The sequence below is a fragment of the Pseudovirgaria hyperparasitica genome (genome assembly GCF_010093815.1).
Source record: "Pseudovirgaria hyperparasitica strain CBS 121739 unplaced genomic scaffold EJ05scaffold_11, whole genome shotgun sequence".
NCBI classification, from domain to species: Eukaryota; Fungi; Ascomycota; class Dothideomycetes; order Acrospermales; family Acrospermaceae; genus Pseudovirgaria; species Pseudovirgaria hyperparasitica.
In genome coordinates this window covers 500558-522413 of record NW_022985559.1, presented here as the reverse complement: position 1 = coordinate 522413, position 21856 = coordinate 500558, and the positions used below count along the sequence as shown (strand labels likewise).

Here is a 21856-nt window from a genome sequence, read left to right as displayed (position 1 = left end):
GAACTCTCTCAACTTTCTGCGCTCCATCAATTCCTTCTCTCAAACAACTCTCCCCAACTGCGATCCTTTTCTAGTCTTCCCAGGGTATCTACATCGTACTGCAACATGACTTCTAGGCCCTTTCCATCACATTTTCTCGAGGGGAACACGATACACCGCCCGTCAGGTCTACCTTCAATGTCTCCAATTTGAACACGTACAGCCTCGCTATGGTTCCCAAGCATAGATCCGAAATCCAGGTCGTTCAGTGGCAGAGAATTCAGACATACAATCAGCATGTCCGGTCCCGGCCATCGGTCGACATTCCACGTCAGCGATGTGGCTTTAGGGAGTTGGGAAAGTAGCCCAACCAGACGTCGAACAGCCGGTGCATCGACAGCAGCAATTGCGCCACGGATTCTCTGGGCGGCAGTGGGCAGGAACTGGGTGTCTGATTCTGAAAATGCAGCTGTGTGCATACGTGCCACCGCATTAGGCTCGCACAGATTTCCCCAGAAAGTTGGAGAGATGGCTGGTTCGCTCATTCGTGTGCGAGAGTTCACCGTCAGTGACAGCTTAGCTTCTGGATATTTCTTGGCGTCTATGTTGCGAGCACGTACAACATGCATCCACAACGCTGCGCCGACGCTCTCAATGACGGAAGGCTTGCGGCCACCCACAGACATTGTGGCACGGAGCTTAGCGATACGATCCTCTGAGATGTAATAGATTGCACAGCGAAGCTTCGGCAAAGCGGCAACTTCATAGTGTGTTGGATTGAGGAACTCTTCACCAGGTGGCACCAACTTCCAGTCTGGCAAGTCTTGCAGTGAAGCTGCGGGATCGGGGGTGATGATACTTGCACGATCCGAGAAGTCGATTGGGAGAACAACAGATTCCATATCTGGAGTATCTCTACAGTACTTGGCGAGGACAGTGTTAGTCATGTAATGACCCATACCATCACAAACCGTATGCTAACGATCGCGCGTCAGAGGAAACGTTCAGTCAATCTTGAGACCTGGATCAAGCACTTACATGAAGCGAATGCACGAAGAGCACACCGCCGGGTATTACATTCACCTGCAGCATCAGCCCGGGCAGTAGACCCTGCTCATTGATGCGCGTTAATCCATCCATAAGAGTCGATCTCTCCAATTTCGAATATGGAAAGTGGTCTTTCGCTAAGTCGTCGAATGTGCCGTGTGGCCACTGGTCTTTCAACAACGGCGACGTGTAATCTTTGAAGACGAGATAAGCTCCGGTCGTTTCGAGCCATCGTAGTTCAAGTTCTTCCCGACTGTTGTTACGCGGTACTACGGTCACGGCGAGCTGAGGGATCTCCTGCACGGCGGAAAAGATCGTCTTTTGGAATCGTTCAGCGACAGCTGCAGGCTCTACACCAGGAGCCAATCGAAAGCAGTAGAAATCTGTCATGTAGCAACGGGGTGCGATCTGATCGATAGGACCCAGGTCAACAATGCGACCAACCCAAGAGGGCGCCGGTTTGACGATGGTGGTGACTGAATCCATGTTTGAGCATGAGCAAGAGCAAGGTACAACGAAAAGTGGACCGTTTTCTGACAGCACGAGAAAGCTTACTCTTATCTTGATACGCTATGGAGAACACGATTCGAGTTTATTCAATGAACAGCGCTTCGCCGGCGGCGTTGTTTCTTATGATCGGCAGCACTTTCAATGCGTGCTAGTGGAATCATTATTAGTCGATTATACACGGTGCCACGAACCTGCCTAGACTCAGGAACTGGAATACAGGCCAGCCAATTAGATTGAGATGAAAGGGTGCACCCATGTGCTTTGTTTGACTGCAGCTATGTGGCCATTCCGACACGAAGCCTCGGAGGCCGCAACGTGCAGTTTTCCAGTCCCCAACGGCCGAAGAGAGATGGGCAACCAATAGGAGCCAGCTTGGAGAAGACTGGGCCAAGACTCGATCACGGGACGCGCTCAAAAGCTTGCGACCGTACGTTCGGGACGCTGCAAGAGCCTAGCTTCGGTCGGGTGAAACGAAGATACGACAAACTGGTCTAATCCGAGAGGCTAGTCACTTGCTTCATCTGCGCTAGGGTCTGCTCCCTAGCGCAGAAGTTGAAAACGGCGGCTAAGGCTAACAAAGAATACGAACCTGATTCGGGAGATCTGCAGGACACACTCTCGCTGTCTTTGTTCCCCATATGAGAAGCAGAAGACATGTGAAGGAATCGTTGCTCGCACTTCGGCAGGATGGCGATGTACCCGCATGGCGCGAATAGCGTAAGAGGCGTAGAGACAGCGCGGATGCAGCCTCGAGGGAGAAGGATTCCTTCCCAGCGTTATGCTGGTAGAAAAACAGTGTGATGATGTCGCTACAATGAATATAGCACAGCAAACTTATCCTTAAGTAACCGCGGAACCCTGGCAGCGACGTGTGAATAAGATGTGATGACAGGAAGAAGGAGCACCTTTTTCGTGGGGCCCCACAATTCAAAATCTGGGGTATCTCCACATGGTTGTGCTGATCATTGACAAGCGCAGCTCGAGCACGCAGTATTCCGGCCTAGCTCGGCGATTCTGTGATTTTCTCACATGCATCGTGACATGTGGGCTTCATGCACACCGGATCAACACAGGCTTTGCCTGTGTAGGACAGAACTTTAATCCAGGGGTTGAGCGGTCGAATGAATGAAGGCTTATTACCTCTCGAAAATTGTCATGCACGAAGCTCAAATATGGCCTCTTTATCTTGCACGAGTGCCTGATTCCCCTCAGAATTACCAGCGTTTGCTAGGAACATTGAACAATTGAAACCATGCAGACCGAAACACAGCCACGGGTGATCAGTACTGGTACTACATTCGTGCAGCCTGTTGCACACGTGCAGCCTTTCCATGTGCGATGCAGCGCGGTCGAAAACCTGTGCGCCCGAGTTCATCACAGTGTCTCCTTTTTCTTTCCCATTAGGCAGGGCGCCGATGTCGACCAAATTTACGCAGATATGCGAGATGGGCTCAGACGCACAATCTACGAGCAGCCTATAATCGGTGGTGTATTACGGACGGACGAGCGTGGAGCCTTCAGCGTCGAATTGCAACCAGCTCCCTATGCAGGCGTGGCCTTCCATTTCAGCGATGCAAGCAAAGACTACAGCTTTCCCTCGTTTGCCGAGCTCGAAGCTCGCGGGTTTCCATTTGCTGATGGCGATCGCGATGGCCTAAGGGAGCTCCGGCCTGACCCTTTCCCATGCCACGAGGATGGCGAAGCGACCTTCGTAGCAAAAATCACCCATGTCAGGGGCGGTATCGTCTGGGTGGCCTCTCTATCACATCTCATCACCGACCTTGCGCAAGGCAGAGAAATTATGTTGCGATGGGCGCACCATACGAAGGAAATAACGAACGCAAAGGGACGCGCTCTCCCCTTGCCTAGACAATACAGACTCCCAAATCGCGACCGCCTGATTCCCAAAGTCGAGCGCATGCTCGAGCCTGAAGAGCTCAAAGAAGCAAGCAAGTCTCTAGGCGCGTACATGTTTCTCGACCCAACAGACCCTGAGAAGCTTCTTGCCGATATCGACTCCATATTCGTCAAGGCTGTTCTACCTCCAAATGTACCTGCCGAGCAAGCCACTCAGCTCATGACTCCAACATCTGGAATCTGGCGCTTCACGCCTGCGCAGGTCAACGCACTCAAGGAGGTTGTCAAGGCAAAAGCCCCTAAAGGTGCCCGACTGAGCACATTCGACATTGTCACCGCTTTCGTCTGGCAACGCTTCTACCTCGCCAAGCGCGGCACTTCCACACGCTCACCAATCCCTCGTTCCGCGCAAATTGTCACCGCACTCAACGTACGCGGTCGTCTCAACCCACCTCTTCCTCCAAACTTCCTCGGCGCCTGTGTTGACCTGGTGCGTTGCACGCTCGACGAGGACAAGCTTCTCCCGCCTACAAATACCTCACAAGAAAACATGCAGAACATAGCGAATGTGGCAGGAAGTCTCCGTGCGTTCGGCACCCAATTCAACGAGGCTGAATACATGCGCCTCCTCGCCCTCTCGCTCCAAACACCTTTCTGCCCTGGCCTCGTGCCAAAGGGACCGATAGACATGCTTGTCACCGACCACGCCATGTTCGCAGACGGCTTAGCTGCGGACTGGGGCGGCGAGCTCGGTCGCCCGGTTGCGCTGCGCGAGCCGTATATCGAGCGCGAGACACCCCGAGGCGAGGTCATCATCTTCCCACGACAACCAAACGGGGACTTGGATGTTTGTGTTAGCGCCGAGGAAGTTGTATTGCAGAGGTTGCTGGCGGACGGTGTCTTCCAGGCTGCCTGTGACAATGTGTTTTTGAGACATGATGTTGTCGGTGCCTTTAACACGTTAGGCATGAGTGTAAAGGCTAGATTGTAGGAGTTGGGATGAATACCAGGTTTTGAATTTGGGATATTCACCTTTTGGCGTTGGATGTCTACGTGCTGCTGTTTGTGTACGTATGATGGAGCCGCTTGGGGACTGGGCTCTTGGGTTTCTGTATCCGTAATTACGCGTTGGTGAATGCAATTTGTCTCTCTCTCCGACTTTTCAATTCATCTTCTGTTCCATCCTAAGCTACCTAAACACACACACTCTCTCTCTCTCTCTCTCGCTCTCAAACATACACACATATACGCACACACATTAGCACAACCTCCCAATAAACGAACCCTAAAAAAGCCCCACAATAAACCCTGACAAGACATGCCCTATACTGTACCCGGCTGTCTCCGTCCGCCCAGCGACAGACACAGACACAGACACAGACACAGACACAGGCACAGTCTAACCCGGCTGTCTCCGCAAAACAAAAATTGCGGGGGAGGGGAGATTGGGTTGCGGTTTGCTAATCTAGTAAGACCGAGACCCCCAATCCCATCCGCTTGTCAGTAGTCGTCGATCACAGGGTACGTACGACTAAAAGGACTAGTTGATGTGATAAATGTGATATTGGGAGACTGGGGTTGAGGTGGAACGTGCGCGGGTGCTGGGAGCCGGGGTATTTTGGCGGTGATGGTCGGATGTGGGGTTTGCCGGGATGGATAGATTGAATGGGGCTTGGGGTTGTGCGGGCTTGAAGAAGGGGGGAGGTGTATTGGCTTGGACGGAGCATGCTGCGAGCTGTGGTATGTTGACGGGTGCGGGCGTGCTTCACATGATTTATATAAGTTTATTGGCGAGAATATAGTGTTGAGATGAATGGGAAAGTGTAATAGATTGAAGGTTGAGGTTGGAATAGGGCAGCCCGGGAGGAATATGCTTGGCCGTCCGGGGTGGCTTGGGGCGCTCGGATGTGGGATGTGGTTGGTAAGGGTCGTAGGTAAGGTAGGTCCAGGAGATGATAGCCGTGATTATTATGTCGTGAAACAGGCGAAGTGAACGAGGATGGCAGTTTATCGGATATTTGCTGTGTTTGCTTGTAGAGGGTTTTCCTTCGTCGGTATCGTGCTATTGTGGTGGTGTCTTTTTGTCGTGTTTCATCAGCCGGAGATACCAGACCCCCCCCGGTTTAATTAATTAGCATGACTCGCTGGTCCGGTTTTGGCGTTGAAGCCTAATTCTACGCCGCTTGCGCCATTTTTTCCGCGGTTCATTCTCTAAAATATCTCTTTGTTACTTGAGGATATTTGCGATGTTTGCTTTGTGAGATTTATGGTTCTGGGGTTGCGTCCAGGAGGGATATGAGATTCTGTCGATATGCGCGTGCGTTATCTTGGTATGGTGTTGCAACGCATTATCTTCAAGCATTCGAGTCTAGGTTTGATCGCGGCATAGGGAATGCCACTTCTGCTTGCTCTTCGCTTATAAATTTCTGTCGACTGGACTCGATTGTATTTTCCCATGCTGTGCCAGTTTCATGTCTCCTTCTGGAGGGATCTGGAGGGATATATCATTTATTTTGTAGCTGATCTTGCTTTTCATATCACAAGCTCTCTTTCAATATTGCAACACGTATTTAGGTCGCTGTTTCCTCACAACTCTCTATGTTCGCCGGCTATGACTCTGTTCTCTCCGCATTTTCAGGAGATCCATCGTCCTCATTCTCCCAGTCATCGTCGAGTCTTCTAAACACAAGCCAAAAAAGACCGCCGCATAATCCCATAACTCCAGCAAGACACGCATACATGACCACCAACCATGGATCTTTCGAGACCGGACCCAGTGCTATGCCCAGAGCCGCACCTATTGCTGCAGTGAGCTGTTGGAAAGCCTGAACCAACGCTTTCATATCGGTCGGTGCCTCTGCGTACGCATACTCGCTCAGTGAGACAAGACCCAAGATCTCGCCAATTCCAAGGAGGAAGTACAGTGGTGTCTGCAGCCATACATTCACCTGATTTGGCCCCGGTTGCGCACTTCCTGATCCATTTTCCATTGTACAAGCCAGTGGATGGTCGAAACATGGCTCAGCAGAGTAGATGAGCTTCTGCAAGCCCGCCGCGTACGCAATAGCCGCCGCCGTGAACAAAAACGCAACCACAATGCGCAGTATCGGCCCAAAACGAACTTTCCGATGTCGCAAGAATGGGAATAGGACGTTCTGGATCAATGGGCCTAGGATGATACAGGCTACGGGGTTCAGTGCGTTGATCGTGTCGTTCGACACACCATGCGTTTTCATCTGTCCAGCTTGCGAGATGATATTGTTCGTGGCTTGATTGTAGCACAACCAGAATATGACGAAGCAGATGATTACACGGCAGGCCTTGAGGCCGCGGCGGATCTCGTCGATGAATTTGTCCGTCCAGGGGACTGTCTCATCATCGTGGTGCTGGAAATGTGCTGGAGATGCAGCGGAGAGCCGGAAGTTGTTACGAATAGCTATGGCGAAGATATGGAATACTTTGGTCATGACATTACCTTTTGGCTCAGTTTTCATGAGACTCTTGTTCCATAATAGGACAGGCACAACGCTCAGCGCAAGAATGCAAGTGGGCATCAGGTATGCAGCCCAGAAGTCGATGTGCTTTTCTAGGAAGGTAGATGGTATTATGCCGGCCAGAGTTGTGATGTTAACCATCCAGTAATACACGTTGAACACGTATTGGATAGTTGTCTTCCGATCGATCACAACTAGTCTTCCCTTCTTCAGAGTTACCATAGGTTTCTCTTCCGGGACTTGGTCGCCTGTGAACTGTTAGTTGGCAATCGACGAAGAAAACTTGGATTATGCTAACCGATAAAAGGGTACATCACGGCTGATAGACCACCCTGTCCAAGCCCGATCAACAACATCGTCGCCACAAGACCGCCAACTCCTGCTCCTGCCTCGAGCGCATCTGGAAGGGACGTCGCAAACATGACTGTATAGCCACCAAGCAATAGCCTGGAACTCGGTCAGTCTCCCATCTCCAGTTCTTATTATCTGGTCTCAACACACCCTAAGCTGATGACCATTACTCTATATCTGCCCAGGAACGCATCACTCAAGATAGCAAACGGCAGTGGTGTCAGATACTGGAAGAACAGAAATGTGTTCTGGATTATAGTCGACTTTGCTTGCCCCAGGCCCAAAGCTCCGGGTACCAGCTCATCTCCTCGCGCATTTTGGAGGTAATTCTCTATGGAATGAGTTTTCTCAGTCACAGACTCATATATCTGTATCGATCATTGGAATATTGTCGGGCAGACTTACGCCACGGCACTGTTACTCCATACCACGCCAAACGTGAAGCCGCACTCGTAAAACACAGAAGCCAGGCTGTGATAGGCACGGCACCAATGTCGTGCGGAAGATCCCGAATCTCGTCTTGGGTTGCGCGACGAGGGTACTCGCTGGCTGGCGTGGACTCGTTCGTTGAGCCGGGACACTGGACATCACCACGTAGCGTGGTCAAGCTACCGAGTGGCTTCTCTGACGAACGTTCCATATCAGACACTAGATGGATAGTGGTTGTCTGTGGTTCACGCGAGATGTCAGGGGCAGATTACGTTTCGAGGTCGACAGCAGCACAATAGGTACGTCAATAAATCCTTCGTGAGGAAGTTGGTGGGGGTCCTTCCCGTCTAGTCCTGTGCCACGCTCCGACTTGGTCCAGCGCCTATGGTGTAATGATGCTTGGAAATCGGTTTGTGGGTTTTCGGCATGATCTAGCGGACGGCGCTTTGCCGCCTGGACGAATTGGGTAGGAGAGTATAGGCTTGCCATCAATGTGTTCTGCAGGTTGTCTGGGCATTGTGTTTGCTGGATGGGGTGCCATCATGTACAAGTGGCGGATGTTGGTTCAACTAAGCTATCAATGTGATATCATGCATCATAAGCCTCTCCTGGTTGGCCTTTACTGTCAAAGGCTGAGAGTATTAAGCGAGCGTGTTGGTTTGAACTATTTAGTCGCTATTGCCACCAAGCGAATACTACAAATGAGGAAATAGGATTCTGGGCTTACATCAAAAGTGTCTAGAGGAAAAGAAAAAAAACTACCAACATGCAGACTTCAGTACCTATTATCCGCCGCTGAGACCCCCACGTGCGCGCGTGTCCGCATCAGGTCTGCGGCACATCTGCAATGGGCACAACTCGCGCGCTCCGTGATCCCTGCAGACTAACGGGCCGCGCGACGCCAAAACGGACCGTCAGGCTTGTGCAAGTTCCCCACAGTCTGTGTTTTGACAATGACATGGCGTCTGTTAAGCATTCGTCGCTCGGACCTCCCCTAACGCCAATGAAGCCAGAACCCATCAGACCTGTATTATGTGCATGGTTTACAACTTGGCTGCTGATGCCAGTGCCATGCCGAGTAACGTCTACCCAGTTCAGTGCAAGATGATTCACCAGTATTAACAACAATCGGGACTAGTCTAAGATGAGGAAGTGGTTTTTTTAGTGTCATCACGGAACTTCCTAACATCCAGTCTCGTTCTCCTGACAGACCTTCCTTCTAAGCGTGCGCACGGGCTGGTTTCACTGTACATCAAGGAATTGAACTAGCTCCTGCATATAACGGTCTCTCTGGTCCACATGCGAGAAGTGAGCTGCATTGTCCAGCTTGACCCACTTGACCTTGGGAATCAGGTCGAAGAATGGCTGCATGGCTACATCTTGGGCCTCATCTTGCGCTCCATTGATCAGCAGGGTTGGAGCTTTGATGTCCGGCAGGAACGCAACCGACGTCCAGTCGCGGAGGGAGCCAGAGATGTATAGCTCGCTCGGACCGTACCTGAATGTCTCACGATTAGCATGTTGAGCAGGGCGGTGTCTGAACAGTGCGTAGTAAGACCTGGAGCAGTGACCTGCTTACATTGTACCGTAGGTGGTCATATCCTTGCCAAACCACTCCAGCGCTACACTGACTTCCTTGCACGGCCATGGTCGCGCCAGACTGAAGTGTCGCTGGTAAAAGACATCCATGGCAGCCTCATACTCGGGAGTCTCGAAATTCTCCTCCTGTTCGCCGCGGTCGAGCACTGCCTGTAGGTCAGCCGGCATTTGACTGCGCAGATGGGACATCCCTTGTCTCCATCCTGTCATACTGGCCAAGCTGTTGGATATCACCAGACGGCGCAGTCTTACAGCCGAAGGAGACTTGGCAGCCCATTCCACCGCAAGCATTCCACCCCACGAATGGCCATAGACATCTATTGTGCGGTCCGAGATGCCCAAGTGCTCGAGTAGATTGTCCAACTCCGCGCGGAAGAGGTCAACAGACCAGAATGCTTCGTCGCCGGCTTTGGAAGGCAAGTGAGTTGACTTGCCATTGCCTATTTGGTCATAGAAGACCAATGGAAAGTGGGATGCAATATCTGAGAGAGGAAGGAGATAGTCGTGGCAAGCCCCGGGACCACCGTGCAGAATTATCAAAGGAGTCTTAGGGGACGCGAGATCTCCAACCACCTTGTACCAGGTCTCGCAGGGTTTGTCAAGCCCGGGAACAGCAAAGGAGGCGATGCCTTCTGTGTTGGATACCATCATGGTGCTAGGGCGTCGTAGGTGTATGTTCAGACTTGCTGAGCTTTGGAGCAAAGTTATGATATAACCACTGCGCCACCAACAGTGCACCCGGGTCACCATACATGTTACGATATCCGGGATTACAAATGTCCCTGCATATCATTTCGATTTGACACAGATAGTGTTAGTTGCGCACATCTCGGGCTAAACCGGCACGCTAGGTGTTCTACGCCGCATGTACACCAATGTAGCCCCACCAGCTTAAAACCAGGATAAACACCCATCCTGCTGCACGACGATCATCACTCAAGTCTGTTGGTCATGGGGGTGTTCATGGGGGTGTTCATGGGGGTGCTCATGGTCCTTATTCGTGGCCTTTCCCTCGAACGGGCCTGCTTTTACCTTGTACTTGTTCCGGGGTAGGAGCCGTTTCCTTGACCAGGCATCGATCGAATTCCAATCGACACACACCGTGTCGGAGTTCGACTGGAGCTCCTTGCTGGGAAACGTATATTGATCACCGATCCAGTAGGCCGAATACAGGGCTACGTCTGCCTTACACATCAGGCTGCGTCTGATAGTATCAACACAATGGGCTAAGAAGAATCAGCGAATTGAGATCACACGCCGAGCGTAAAACATACTCATGTGTTCGATGTTGTACTTGAACTCATCTTCAGTCATGTTCGGATAGTAGTGGTCGTGATAGATGTTCATTCGAAGAGCATTGAGGCAGTGTAGCTCGTGATACACTGACAGAACGGAGACATAATCGCCGTCTGTAAGCAGAACATTGTCTTCTCCAAAGTCTGCACGAGCCTGCTCTAGTTCCTTCTTGGTTGCACGAATGTTCATAGCTAATCGGTACCAGTAAGCCAGAAGAATATAGCGCAGAAAGTGTTTAGCTTACGTGCAAGCAAGTTATCCCATGCGTCGTCTACGTCCTCGGGGACTCCTGTGTATTTCTTCTCCTCGCCGAAATATAATGGCTGGCGCGAGTAAGAGAGAATACGAGCAGCAGGGGCTATAAATGGACTTGTCAGTCGGGTTGCCAGATATTAAGAGCCTTGATATACGTACAATATGTTTGAGGTATGCGATTCCTTAACAGCCAGATAATGAAAGGTGCCGATATCAGGATGTACAATCCTGTTAGGGTTGTGAAAATAGTGTTCCATGATAGCTTGAACGCTTTCTGGCTCCTGCTGACAGGTTCACTCTCCTCTAGAAGAGGTTGCGAGTCTTTGAAATCTTGAATATGTTCGAATTCTGACCTTTCCATACTTGTAGAAGTCCGAATGGTGATGAAAGAAGCCGTGAGAGAAACAGTATATTCCTAGATATTGGCGAAGAGTAAGAAGGGTGAGATTCCACGGCTTACCTCTATCTTGCATGCAACTACCTAGCTAAGAAGAAGATTAGAATAAAAACTTGGTATGGGATCGTCTACCGTCCTACAAGCACCATTACTAGCTCGTGGCTCCGAGAATTGTCATGTATGCGCACTAACATATTGGCGTTCTTACGGACCCCTACCGTTAGTCACACCCTGTACTGTTCACTGAAGGCCATGGGCCCGTGGGGTTACACATTAGCCGATGTTGGGGAGTTCTAGAAATCCATTCGCCACTGATATCAAGATTCTGCATTATGCGAACGGAAGTCACCGGTGCAAGAATCACCTTGCATGTATATTCCTAGTTCCATGTGTATCTCCGTCTCAATTGCAGGTCGTCCGACCACGTTCCGTCCACTATTTGATAAGCGAAAGAATTATTTAAGTATCACCTCTTGCCTAAAGATATACTCTACAGCTCTATTTCTTCGAAACCAAGCATACCACCTATCAAACATCATGAAGGCTTACTCTGTAGTCCTCCTTTTCACAGCTATGGCATGCGCTGCTCCGCTCGGTACGTCCATACAATAAAGCAAGATTGAGGTGCTTTTACTCAGCCTGTGCAGCATTTGAGAGCCGTGGCAGCCCAGTCCCACCTCTGTTTGATGGCGGTGTAGACTCAAAGCGAGGCAGCCCAGTCCCACCTCTATTCGATGGTGGTGTAGACGCAAAGCGTAGTAGCCCCGTACCACCTTTGTTCGACGGTGGCGTGGACAGAAAGCGTGCTAGTCCAGTACCACCTTTGTTCGATGGTATGTTGCACCTCATACACATACTATCAAAACATTATCAATGTATTGTTCTACGCCTGACTATAGACATAGGTGGTGTAGAATCAAAGTAAGGGGTCCTCTTTCCACCCGTGTTCGATCCCGGGGTGGCAACAGACTAGGAGATGATGCTGGAGCATGGGTACCTTGACATCTCAGAATACAGGCGCACTAGTATGAATAGAGATGAATGGTTGTTTTCATTACGTTCTTATGTGAAGTTCAAGGATATCATGTGCTCAGCTACTTTCGAACCTGAGCAACTGGTTGTATGAGCTTGTGGTAACAAATACAATGCATCTCATAGGGCGAATAGGACGTCTGATCCATGGCTCGTGGTCTCATCTAGTTAGAATGATTGTCAACACACACGCGCGCATATATATATTATATACTAGAGAATATGTTGGTCCTCGCATGAGTGCAGAGCTCCCGACCAATGAACGAGGATACTTCGAGAGATGGTTTGTGTGGAGATTTGCCAAAGTCTTTCGTCAGTGGCAGGGAATCTACTATGGTTACATTTGATGACACGACGACCGGATCAGCCATTGTTTAGGCTTGTGTATGACCTGAGCTTCTAGTCACATATGGGCTGCAACTGTATGTGATTTACTTTGTTCGATTTCGAAAGAAATGAGGTACACTACGAACTGACGGTATATAACCTCTTGCAAAACATGACATTTTTGATTCAGACAGGATTTTGAGGGGTCCCAGGTGTCGAATGATTACTCTGAACGGTCAAAGATTGAAGACGGAGCGAGGAGTTGGTGTGTTGCTTTTGAATCTCTACATATCGTGAGGACCAATCTGACTCGTTACCATTCAAAGTGATGCCAGCAGCATTTCGACGCTTTACATCGTCTGCTCGAAGGAAGCCAGATTGCAGGCTACCCATGAATGGCTTCAAAAAGGGGATGCAGGCAGTCATAATGCTGCTGCACTGTACAGCTTCTCTGCAAATTACCACTTTCCAAATGTTTTGAAGCAAGTTGTCGTCCGCATAATTGAGCTCCTGAAGAAATACGATTTGAGTGGTTGTGACACCAATTACGCTGTAGACCAGTCAGACATGTGCTCAATTTGCATGTTGTAGATTACTCACACCAGTCGCACCCAGAAGCCTGACAGCAAAGTTAGACGCTTTGTGAGGGGCAACTTCACTCTCGAGATGACTGCTGTTGGAATGGCTATGAGAGCTAAGTCAGTTAGTATGTTCCCAGCTGCTATGTATGTTCTTGTGCCAGTCTTTGATAGATTAGCAATCTTCCACTTTCCGCAATTGACTTTACTGACCAGTTCAATGCATCTAGTCTTACCCAGCACCCAGCGATCAGGACCATCGCACTGAAAACCAATGACGAATAGCCCTGAGATAGCCCACGCGAGTGTGACAAGTCCTGCAGCGTATATGGCATAGCGATGTATCTTGACAGGTGTAATACCATGGAACGCGAATAGCATCGCAACTTTGATCGTAGCCAGAGCCACTACGTCCAACATGGCACCTGCGTAGACAGCCTACAATCAGACAATCAGTAGTCTCTCGGGGTTTGTATGTTGAGTTTCTCTTGCCCTGAAAGCATTCTCCGCCGTCGCTGGTGCTACATTGGCGATTGAGTTACCAACGCTTCGACCGGCTGGACTCAAAAGAGTAGAAGTAGCAGCAATGCATAAGATAAGAGCCCCAAAGAGTACATAGTCGCCGTTGGCAAATCGTTTGGAGATGGCACGTTTCGTTGTGGCCTCTACGGCAACTGCGACGATTGAAAAGGAGAGAAAAAGGATAGCGAGAATTTGGACAACAGCGGAGAGGTTGTCGTCGGTGACTGTAGGCCTATCTCTCGGGAGCAAAAGAGTCGCCATGATTAGAATCAAAAGATTGACAGCCGTGATGGATTTCGGACCGTGCAAGGACGAACGTGCATGGACTGAATATGGTCCCTAGGGTATTTACAGTCTGCCTGAGCGGCTAATCTTTCAGTCTGTCTGTCAGAGTGTCCCACTTCAAGCGTAGAACATTATAGATGCAGGATCGAAGGAGCCGTGTGCTATGCCATGCGAACTTGAGATTTCGCGTCAGCATTCAAGGCTAAAATTCGCAATTGTCGAATATGGTCTAGTTGACGACAGTAGGTCCGAATAGGAATGTTATGGGTCCAGGTCATTGTTACATGGGAGTCTAAATGATGCAGGCTGCAGGCCGCAGTACAGCAAAGCTGGCTAGCAAAGCTGGACATGCTCTCAGCATTCTACGATATCTTTCAAGAGATTGGCATGTGGTTTGAGGTTGCGAAGACTAGAGAGCGTCAAGGATTATCACGCCATACTGGGGCCGCAGTCTATGTGCGTGCCCGTAGGCATTTATGCGTGGCCCAAGCTAATGTATAGCGTGGACCAGCCCCCATGCCGCATGGATAGTATCGGCGGCTTACGCCACGCGACAAATGCTCAGTCCAAGCTTCTGTTGGAATTAATTTCGCATCTACAGACCCAAGTATGCGACAGTGCTCTTCATTTGACCTCAATTCATGCAATTGATTTTACCACGGAAGACCTGTTCTGCGAAGCCATACATTCGGTCAGGATGGAGCTCCAGAATCGTTCTAAGAATGCGTCAGTCGCATCAGTCGACGATGCGGGTCATGAGAGCATCTTGAGCAATGATGCGCGAGACCTCATGAGAGTCGGGAAGAAGCCAGTGTTGAAGGTATGGTAGCTGGTATCGATTTTGGAGACGATATACGACTCTTTGCTGATATCACACAGCGCAACTTCGGCTTCATGTCCATTCTGGGGTTCTCTTGCACAGTCTTGATTACGTGGGAGGGAATGCTAATGTATGTATCGCTCGCAAAATCACTTGATACCACATGTAGCTGATAGTGGATTAGCGTCTCCACGGCGAGCCTCGCCAAGTACGCATTGCAGTGATTCTGTACCTTCCTTGTCTCTAACAAATTCTAGCGGGGGACCTGCTGGAGTGATATGGGGATACATCATTGTTTGGCTTGGCACATTGTCAACTTTCACAACATTGTCAGAATTGGCATCTATGGCACCCACTGCTGGAGGGCAGTACCATTGGGTTGCAATGTTATCTCCCCCAAGCTGTAGCAAATTTTTAAGCTACATTACTGGTTTGTTCATGGGCGATGTTCAATGATTGAGACCACTGACAAGTTCAGGTTGGATGACGGCCGCTGGATGGCAAGCTGTAGTGGCTTCAGCAGCTTATTTGATAGGAACACTGCTTCAAAGTGTGATAGCTCTGACCCATCCTACATATGTCCCCCAGCCTTGGCAGGCCATGATGTTTCTGTGGGCCATTCTTGCATTTGCAGTTTTTATAAACACTGTGGCGAGTAGGACTCTTGCACACTTCGAGGGTGTCATTCTCATCCTACACATTTTTGGTTTCCTTGGTATCCTCATCCCGTTGGTGTACCTTGGACCGCATGGCGATACCTCGTTCTTCACTACGTTCGTCAACAGCGGCGGCTGGAAGACTCAGGGGCTTTCCTTCATGGTCGGACTCCCCGCGTCGGTTTTCTCCTTGATTGGAGCAGATTCGGCAGTCCATGTAAGTGATCTTTAGGTGTGAAACATGATCAACTGCTGACTGATCGAATAGATGGCCGAAGAAATCAAGAATGCATCCGTAATCGTACCGCGAGCGATTCTCATCAGTATTGTGCTGAACGGTATTTTGGGCTTCGCAATGATGCTTGCCTACCTTTTTTGTCTAGGCGATCTCGCGACAGCTTTAGATGAAACAACTCGGTACGGATACACTTTTCTATATGTATTCTACAATGCCACAGGATCTACCGGAGGGACTGCGGTCATGGGCATCATAATTGTCGTTTTGGGAATCTGCAGTACTGTAGGAGTACTTGCTTCCTCGTCCCGCCAGTTGTGGTCATTCGCCCGAGACCAAGGCGTACCATTTTGGAGACAGCTCACTATGGTAAGGATATCAACGTTCATTCGTCCAAGGCACTTCTTTGAACTAATATCTGGTCAGCTCGATCCTCGCACGTCGATTCCCATCTACACGATCGCTGTAACCACCATAATCTCTGTCCTCTTATCGCTCATCATCCTTGGCTCTAGCGTAGCTTTTAACAACATTGTCAACCTCAGTATCGCAGGACTTTACGCTTCCTACTTCCTGAGTGCTGCTCTTTTGCTCTGGCGTCGCCTCCAACCAGGTGGTATCAGACCCTATAGCTCCGACACATCGCTCGTAGGCCCAGGAAACCTTTCATGGGGTCCTTGGAGCATCCCAGGATTCATAGGGACGCTTAACAATGCCTTTGCATGCTGTTACCTTGCTTTGTTGTGGTTCTGGGCTTTCTGGCCCCCAGGCACGCCAGTCACTCCACAGAATATGAATTTTAGCGTACTTGTATTTGGATTCGTATCGCTCTTTGCTGCAATCTGGTATGTGGCCATAGGGCAAAAAGCATATCGGGGTCCGATTGTTGAGGTACACCTGTAGATATCGCTTTTTGAATCGAATAATTTCTGCGTCAAGACTACTCTGTTCAAGCAGATTCGAGACCATGAACGAAGATCAAGCTTTTGCAACCTTTTGACTTGTGGCCATTGTCTTTTCGAGCCGCTTCTCGCCAACTATTCATCGGCGGTTTTCAGAACGCTGTTTGAGCTAATGCGAACTGCCTCTTATCTTCTGCTGAGTACAGAGATATCACTATGTATATGCCACAGATGAGATTAGTCATGTTTGTTTCCACGCGGTGTCCTTGTAAAATTTTTGAAGCCTTGTATCCTTGATTGGTATGAAGTAAGTGTCGGTAATTCGAGGTTTTGTAGACCGTTGTGTTGGAGACCTGACCATGACGAGCACTTGACGTACACCGATTGTTATCTGCAACATACAGTCTGACCGGGAGAGACTGTACTAGTCGTGCATGTTCTTTCTCTTGTCGAGGTCGAGCCAGTGGAACAAATGTGACAGAAGCCGCTCTGCGCTCGCAATCACTTCATATATTTCACATTGCGGATCTTGAACACTAGTTTGTTGAAAGAGTACTTGTGATTTTTTAAGAAGAGCGAAGCCAACGAACGTGGATGAGTCACACTTAATGTTGGCTGTAGGGTTCTGCATGGCTCCGGTCTAGGGTTGTAAATCATATTAGTAGATTTGATTAAAGAATTGCCTTAGATAAAAGAAATAAAGGATAAAAGACACGTTTGTCGTCAGACATTGTGTTAATACCTGTAGCGAATGATTCGTCACCCTCCGAGTCGGGTTAGCCGGGACTATTGGAACGCGCAGTGGTATAGATAATATACATCTTTGCAAGAGAATATTTTGTGAGCTTCAAAGTGGCACCTCAACAAATGGTGGGTTGGCATAATTGGTAATGCGTCTGACTACGACCTCGTAGAGTATCAGGAGATTCTGGGTTCGAGCCCCAGGCTCGCCTTTTTGTTTTTCTTCAGTGTTCCAAATAAAGGATGGTCGTCATGAAGGGTCGTGTGGTGAATGAAGACTTTTTAAGTTATGGGTCCAAAGGCTCGTGCGCTAAACATTATTAGTAACGCACACTATGCTTGCAAATTACTATAGTATATATCGTCTTAGGCGTGATAAGAAGGCAAAAAAATACGCTGTCAAGCTAGATGCAACGATGCCTACATCCTAGTAGGTTCTAAGACCCGAGAATGCGGGGGAACCCTTAATTATCGACAGACAGACCGCATCTGGCTAAAGACACCACCTTGTGATAGCATTATCTGATTGATTCCATTTTTCCTTGACCATAGTAGAGCACTCAAATGGCGCATAGAACTCCGGACAATAACGGGAGAGGACTCATAATCATATCTGTAGGTCGTTTGAGTTGCCATGGCCCTCAGAATAGAAGCGCGGATCACGGCGAGGTAAGCGCTCGATGGGCCCGTGCGTAAGCCGGTTTGGGTCTAGTGCTCTTCACAGTGGCATAGCTTCTTTCGACTCAATATTCATGCTACATTAAGAACTGCCTGGTGTAGCTTTCGCATAGCTTGGAAGACACCTTCGATCTTCACACTCTACTAGCTCTCTTGAGTCGAGATGAGCGTAAGGTATACCCATATCCCATGATACAATACTAAACGAATGCTCAGGAACAGCGATTACCGGCCGTGCCGCATACAGAGGTGTCGATGTGGTATCCATGTGGTCTGAAGCTCGATGATATAATCGGTGCTGGGATGACCGGATATGCCGGCCGTTTGGATGCTGTCGTGAAGTGGACTCATCCTAATGACGTCCGATTCATTGAACGTGAGAGAAAAGTATACGAACGCCTTGGAAGCTACCATGGCATTTTAAGGTACTTCGGTCCCGTGGAAAACGGGATTCTTTTAGAGTTCGCCCACCATGGTTCAATCCGACAGTATCGAATGGAGAACGCTGAGGCCACTCCGCTTACCACAAAGCTTCGCTGGATTCAACAAGTTACGTCGACTATATGCTTTCTCCATTCTAAAGGCATTCTTCATGCCGATATCTCCTGTAATAATATTTTTCTCGACCTCGATCTCAATGCGAAAGTCGCCGATTTTGCAGGCTCAGTCATTGATAGAGAGCCGTACCTGTGCTTCTATGAGGCAAGCTATTCACATCCCAACATCAAGGGCGTCTGTGTTCAAAGCGAGATATTCGCTCTGGGGTCTACTTTCTACGAGATCCTGACAGGATTTAAGCCGTATCCTAATCTATCGATTGATGAAATCGAGAAGTCCTATTCACTTGATGAATTTCCTCCACTAGACGGCTTAGATATTTGTCAATCTATCATTTCAAAGTGCTGGGAAAGAAGTTACTCGGGCGTTGAGAGTTTATTACGCGATATCGAGACCGAAGGTGAACTATTATTGATAATTAGATTTCAACTACTGCTGACTCTCTAAGTCGAAGCTAGTAAGACGAAGAATTAATCCTTCGTTGTGGCGTCACCCTGCGCGACCTTCCCGGACCATCCTGGTATTATGCTTGGCACCTGCAACTATTTGACTGAAGGCACGGCAATGATGAATTACGACTTCTACATTTCGTACAAATTGATTCAGTTGAATTCTATCTGCTCTGGTTATAGGCATACCGGAGTAAGTGATGGACAATGAGGGCATTCCCCAGGCTGTCTCGTCAATGCCAACCTAATAGTTTGTCCGCTCATGTCTTTGGCGAGGACCGAATTACCATTTGCCTATACCCGATGATTCGCTTCGGGTCTGGCCTGTACATTCGACTAGAGCTCTTTGCGCTTGGCTCTGTAATACATAAGTTGATGACAGGTCGAAAGCCTAATCATGGCCCTCCAGAGCATGAGATTTATGATGCATTCGTTCAAAGACAATGTCCAGATCCAAGAAGGTTCTATGCTTTGAAGGGCGTAGTCTTAGACTGGGGAAACAAAGATATACAACAGTCGAAGAAGCCCTTCTTGACATCGGAACAGAAAGTATATTACTCACACCTTGAAGTACAGCATTTAACTATCAACAGTGTCCACAGCACAACGGTCTCCGTTATTCCACATCTAGTCTTTCTTAAGCTCCCGGCCGCTGTACTGCCGACTACCCTAGTAATGATATGTCTCATCCCAGTTGGGAGAAGATTGGGAGCATGGAGACTATTTATTTCGAGTTGGTAAGCGCAATCCAACTACTGACGGCAATGCAACTGTTCACACGTGATCCCGCCAGGCAACTTGGGTAGTTTCCAGGGGTTGTGGTTGACCCTCTTACGATGACTTGTCCGCTGTAATCTCTAACCCAACTTACGTCGTGCCGGCGTTGTCCACTTACTCGAGCTCTGTCGTATTGGCCACATTAAATATCCAAGAAAATGTGGCGACGCTGCAGAAGGCATCCTTAATAGCACTCTAAGAGGGTTATATAATGACACATTTCGATGTTATCACGTGCGATAGTACAAATAGATAAAGAAAGTAAGTGGAAAGTTAGATTTATGAATTGACAAACAAATTCGCGATACATAAACGCTTTAAGAGCTATCATAAGGCTCCCACTCGTCCAATCTGTCCAACTTGTCTATGGTATACCTAGGTCCAACGTTGGTGCTGAGGCGTAGCTGATGTCATGATTAAAACCCAATGATTGTGCCAGTGTTAGGCTGGAACGTGTACGTGCCGGTGTTGTGTGTGGAGATCCCCGCAATTTGTAACGCCCCTGATACCTGACTATACACAACGTAGCAAGGCACTTGAAGGCATTCAACAGGGAACATCATTCAACGTGTTGTTCACCGCTTTTAATCGTCTTGCCTCCACCGGTTTCGTAGAAGGGTACGGCAAAGACCTTGGCTTATTAGAAGCCACCTTATAACTACACATGGGCCATAGCTTGTCCTATGCTGTAAGCCTTTCAACGCGGCACTGGAATGCCCCAGTTGTCGCCATGTATTTTCAAGTTTGTAGAGTTCACATTAATTCCAATACACAACGGTTTGTTGCCTGGGGCCACCTTGTGCATTGCAGAAGCTTACATCGACAAAATCTGGCCCTGCGAATGGCCTTTATTCTACTTCCTTTCAAATTTTCCAAAATACTTGTCACTCCACCTCGGTCTCTCAGCCCCTAAACTTCTTCCTCGCCTCCTCGAAGCTCATACCCTTTGCAAGCTCCACGTCCATCTTCTCATCCGCCTCGACCTGAATTGGCAGCATCTCCAATACCTTCTGCACCATCCCTTTGGGTATATACACAACACCGTTTGCATCACCCACGATCCAATCGCCTGCGTCGATGCACGTTGCAGTAGGCCCGTTTACGCCCTTCACACCAGGAGGATACGTAAACACGAGTGGTTCATTGACCGCGCTGGGCCTTGCGACCTCGTAGTAGGCGGGCGTGACAACGGAGCGTGCGAAGACAGGGTACTTGAGGGCTTGGTGCGCAGGTAGGTCGCGCAAACAGCCGTCAATGACGGTGCCAGCGGCGCGGGAATAGACGGCGCGGGTCGACATGAGGCCTCCGTAGACGGCGTTGAAGGCATTGGGTGGGGAGGAGATGAATATGATTGAGGAGGCGGGTATGGTGTCAATCTGATATTCGTGTCAACAGCTTAAGCATCGACGGTATGGGCAAGGATATGTACGTAATGGGTCTCGAGCTTTGGAGATGTGGTGTCTGACTTTGGAACAAATTTGACCGTGTATGCTGGGCCGACGATTCTGGTCTCTGCGTCGAGGTAGGTGGGAGAGAAAAGCTGTATGCCTGGAAGGAAGCTGGGACTGTTGGCCAAGGGCTATCCATGCTCTGCAGGTTGCGTGCGTAGATATATGACTGGGGCTTATACGTACCCGCCGTACGGCTGATTGAGCTTCAATAGAGCATCTGATATGTCGCAACTGCCGCCAAGAGTTAGATGGAGCTTTCGATTTTTGATGATCGATTATACGTTGAGTATGGTGAGAGTCCATGGACAATAGCCTTATGATCCAACATGGCGGAGTGTTTTATGTTTTTGCCTGCTGTGATGAACGTCAAAGAGTTATTGTTCACGCCCAGTAAATCGATATATCAAAGAGACTGCGTATCAGACTAGAAAGTGCTATGAGAAGAGAGTCGGGCACTTCAAGGGGGCATTAAAGTATTTTGTCTTTCTCAGTCATCATTCCATAATTCCCACACGGCGCAGACCGACAAGGCATATAGACATGTGCGGTTCCGGCGCTGCTTGGTGATGTCCGTGTGTTGTGGACCTGTCGGACAATCTCCGTGGAAGTATTCCACTTGACCCCACCGAAG

General features: G+C 49.1%; 10 protein-coding genes and 1 non-coding gene across 11 annotated transcripts; 6 read left to right on the top strand and 5 right to left on the bottom strand.

The window, feature by feature from the left end:
- Positions 1-26: 26 nt before the first annotated feature.
- Positions 27-1906, bottom strand: EJ05DRAFT_517867 (uncharacterized protein; the record flags this gene model as incomplete). Its single annotated transcript, XM_033748688.1, has 2 exons — positions 1018-1906; positions 27-956 (listed from the first exon to the last, which is right to left on the bottom strand). The coding sequence occupies exons 1-2, from the start codon at positions 1510-1512 to the stop codon at positions 27-29; spliced, it is 1425 nt and encodes a 474-aa protein (XP_033598898.1). The 5' UTR covers positions 1513-1906.
- A 608-nt stretch (positions 1907-2514) lies between these two features.
- On the top strand, positions 2515-4503 carry EJ05DRAFT_65114 (uncharacterized protein). The gene has a single exon (XM_033749848.1). It carries the CDS (start codon positions 2789-2791, stop codon positions 4382-4384), a length of 1596 nt encoding a protein of 531 aa, XP_033598897.1. The 5' UTR covers positions 2515-2788; the 3' UTR covers positions 4385-4503.
- Positions 4504-5625: 1122 nt separating this feature from the next.
- EJ05DRAFT_65087 (uncharacterized protein) lies at positions 5626-5959 on the top strand. The gene has a single exon (XM_033749846.1). The coding sequence runs from the start codon at positions 5689-5691 to the stop codon at positions 5914-5916; it is 228 nt and encodes a 75-aa protein (XP_033598896.1). The 5' UTR covers positions 5626-5688; the 3' UTR covers positions 5917-5959.
- EJ05DRAFT_466775 (MFS general substrate transporter) lies at positions 5627-8224 on the bottom strand. The gene is made up of 4 exons (XM_033742821.1): positions 7644-8224; positions 7389-7569; positions 7186-7334; positions 5627-7135 (listed from the first exon to the last, which is right to left on the bottom strand). The coding sequence occupies exons 1-4, from the start codon at positions 7876-7878 to the stop codon at positions 6003-6005; spliced, it is 1698 nt and encodes a 565-aa protein (XP_033598895.1). The 5' UTR covers positions 7879-8224; the 3' UTR covers positions 5627-6002.
- A 580-nt stretch (positions 8225-8804) lies between these two features.
- On the bottom strand, positions 8805-11178 carry EJ05DRAFT_539406 (proline-specific pep; the record flags this gene model as incomplete). Its single annotated transcript, XM_033749514.1, has 6 exons — positions 8805-9204; positions 9247-9984; positions 10366-10492; positions 10541-10753; positions 10807-10920; positions 10977-11178. 6 exons carry the CDS (start codon positions 11176-11178, stop codon positions 8910-8912), a joined length of 1689 nt encoding a protein of 562 aa, XP_033598894.1. The 3' UTR covers positions 8805-8909.
- A 573-nt stretch (positions 11179-11751) lies between these two features.
- On the top strand, positions 11752-12292 carry EJ05DRAFT_512103 (uncharacterized protein; the record flags this gene model as incomplete). The annotated part of the gene is made up of 3 exons (XM_033748304.1): positions 11752-11809; positions 11862-12047; positions 12120-12292. 3 exons carry the CDS (start codon positions 11752-11754, stop codon positions 12137-12139), a joined length of 264 nt encoding a protein of 87 aa, XP_033598893.1. The 3' UTR covers positions 12140-12292.
- A 419-nt stretch (positions 12293-12711) lies between these two features.
- EJ05DRAFT_539405 (uncharacterized protein) lies at positions 12712-14085 on the bottom strand. Its single transcript, XM_033749513.1, has 4 exons — positions 13644-14085; positions 13365-13589; positions 13174-13316; positions 12712-13123 (listed from the first exon to the last, which is right to left on the bottom strand). Exons 1-4 carry the CDS (start codon positions 13932-13934, stop codon positions 12760-12762), a joined length of 1023 nt encoding a protein of 340 aa, XP_033598892.1. The 5' UTR covers positions 13935-14085; the 3' UTR covers positions 12712-12759.
- A 648-nt stretch (positions 14086-14733) lies between these two features.
- EJ05DRAFT_454458 (amino acid transporter) lies at positions 14734-16579 on the top strand. The gene is made up of 7 exons (XM_033742449.1): positions 14734-14778; positions 14838-14908; positions 14963-14986; positions 15036-15208; positions 15257-15651; positions 15703-16038; positions 16096-16579. The coding sequence occupies exons 1-7, from the start codon at positions 14749-14751 to the stop codon at positions 16570-16572; spliced, it is 1506 nt and encodes a 501-aa protein (XP_033598891.1). The 5' UTR covers positions 14734-14748; the 3' UTR covers positions 16573-16579.
- Positions 16580-17440: 861 nt separating this feature from the next.
- Positions 17441-17524, top strand: EJ05DRAFT_t57. The gene has a single exon. It is a non-coding gene; the product is annotated as a tRNA-Arg (tRNA).
- Positions 17525-18245: 721 nt separating this feature from the next.
- EJ05DRAFT_493647 (spindle assembly checkpoint kinase) lies at positions 18246-19022 on the top strand (the record flags this gene model as incomplete). The annotated part of the gene is made up of 2 exons (XM_033746134.1): positions 18246-18948; positions 18997-19022. The coding sequence occupies 2 exons, from the start codon at positions 18246-18248 to the stop codon at positions 19020-19022; spliced, it is 729 nt and encodes a 242-aa protein (XP_033598890.1).
- A 1654-nt stretch (positions 19023-20676) lies between these two features.
- EJ05DRAFT_466764 (RraA-like protein) lies at positions 20677-21787 on the bottom strand (the record flags this gene model as incomplete). Its single annotated transcript, XM_033742820.1, has 4 exons — positions 21507-21787; positions 21409-21456; positions 21204-21333; positions 20677-21150 (listed from the first exon to the last, which is right to left on the bottom strand). The coding sequence occupies exons 1-4, from the start codon at positions 21551-21553 to the stop codon at positions 20677-20679; spliced, it is 699 nt and encodes a 232-aa protein (XP_033598889.1). The 5' UTR covers positions 21554-21787.
- Between the last annotated feature and the right edge of the window lie 69 nt (positions 21788-21856).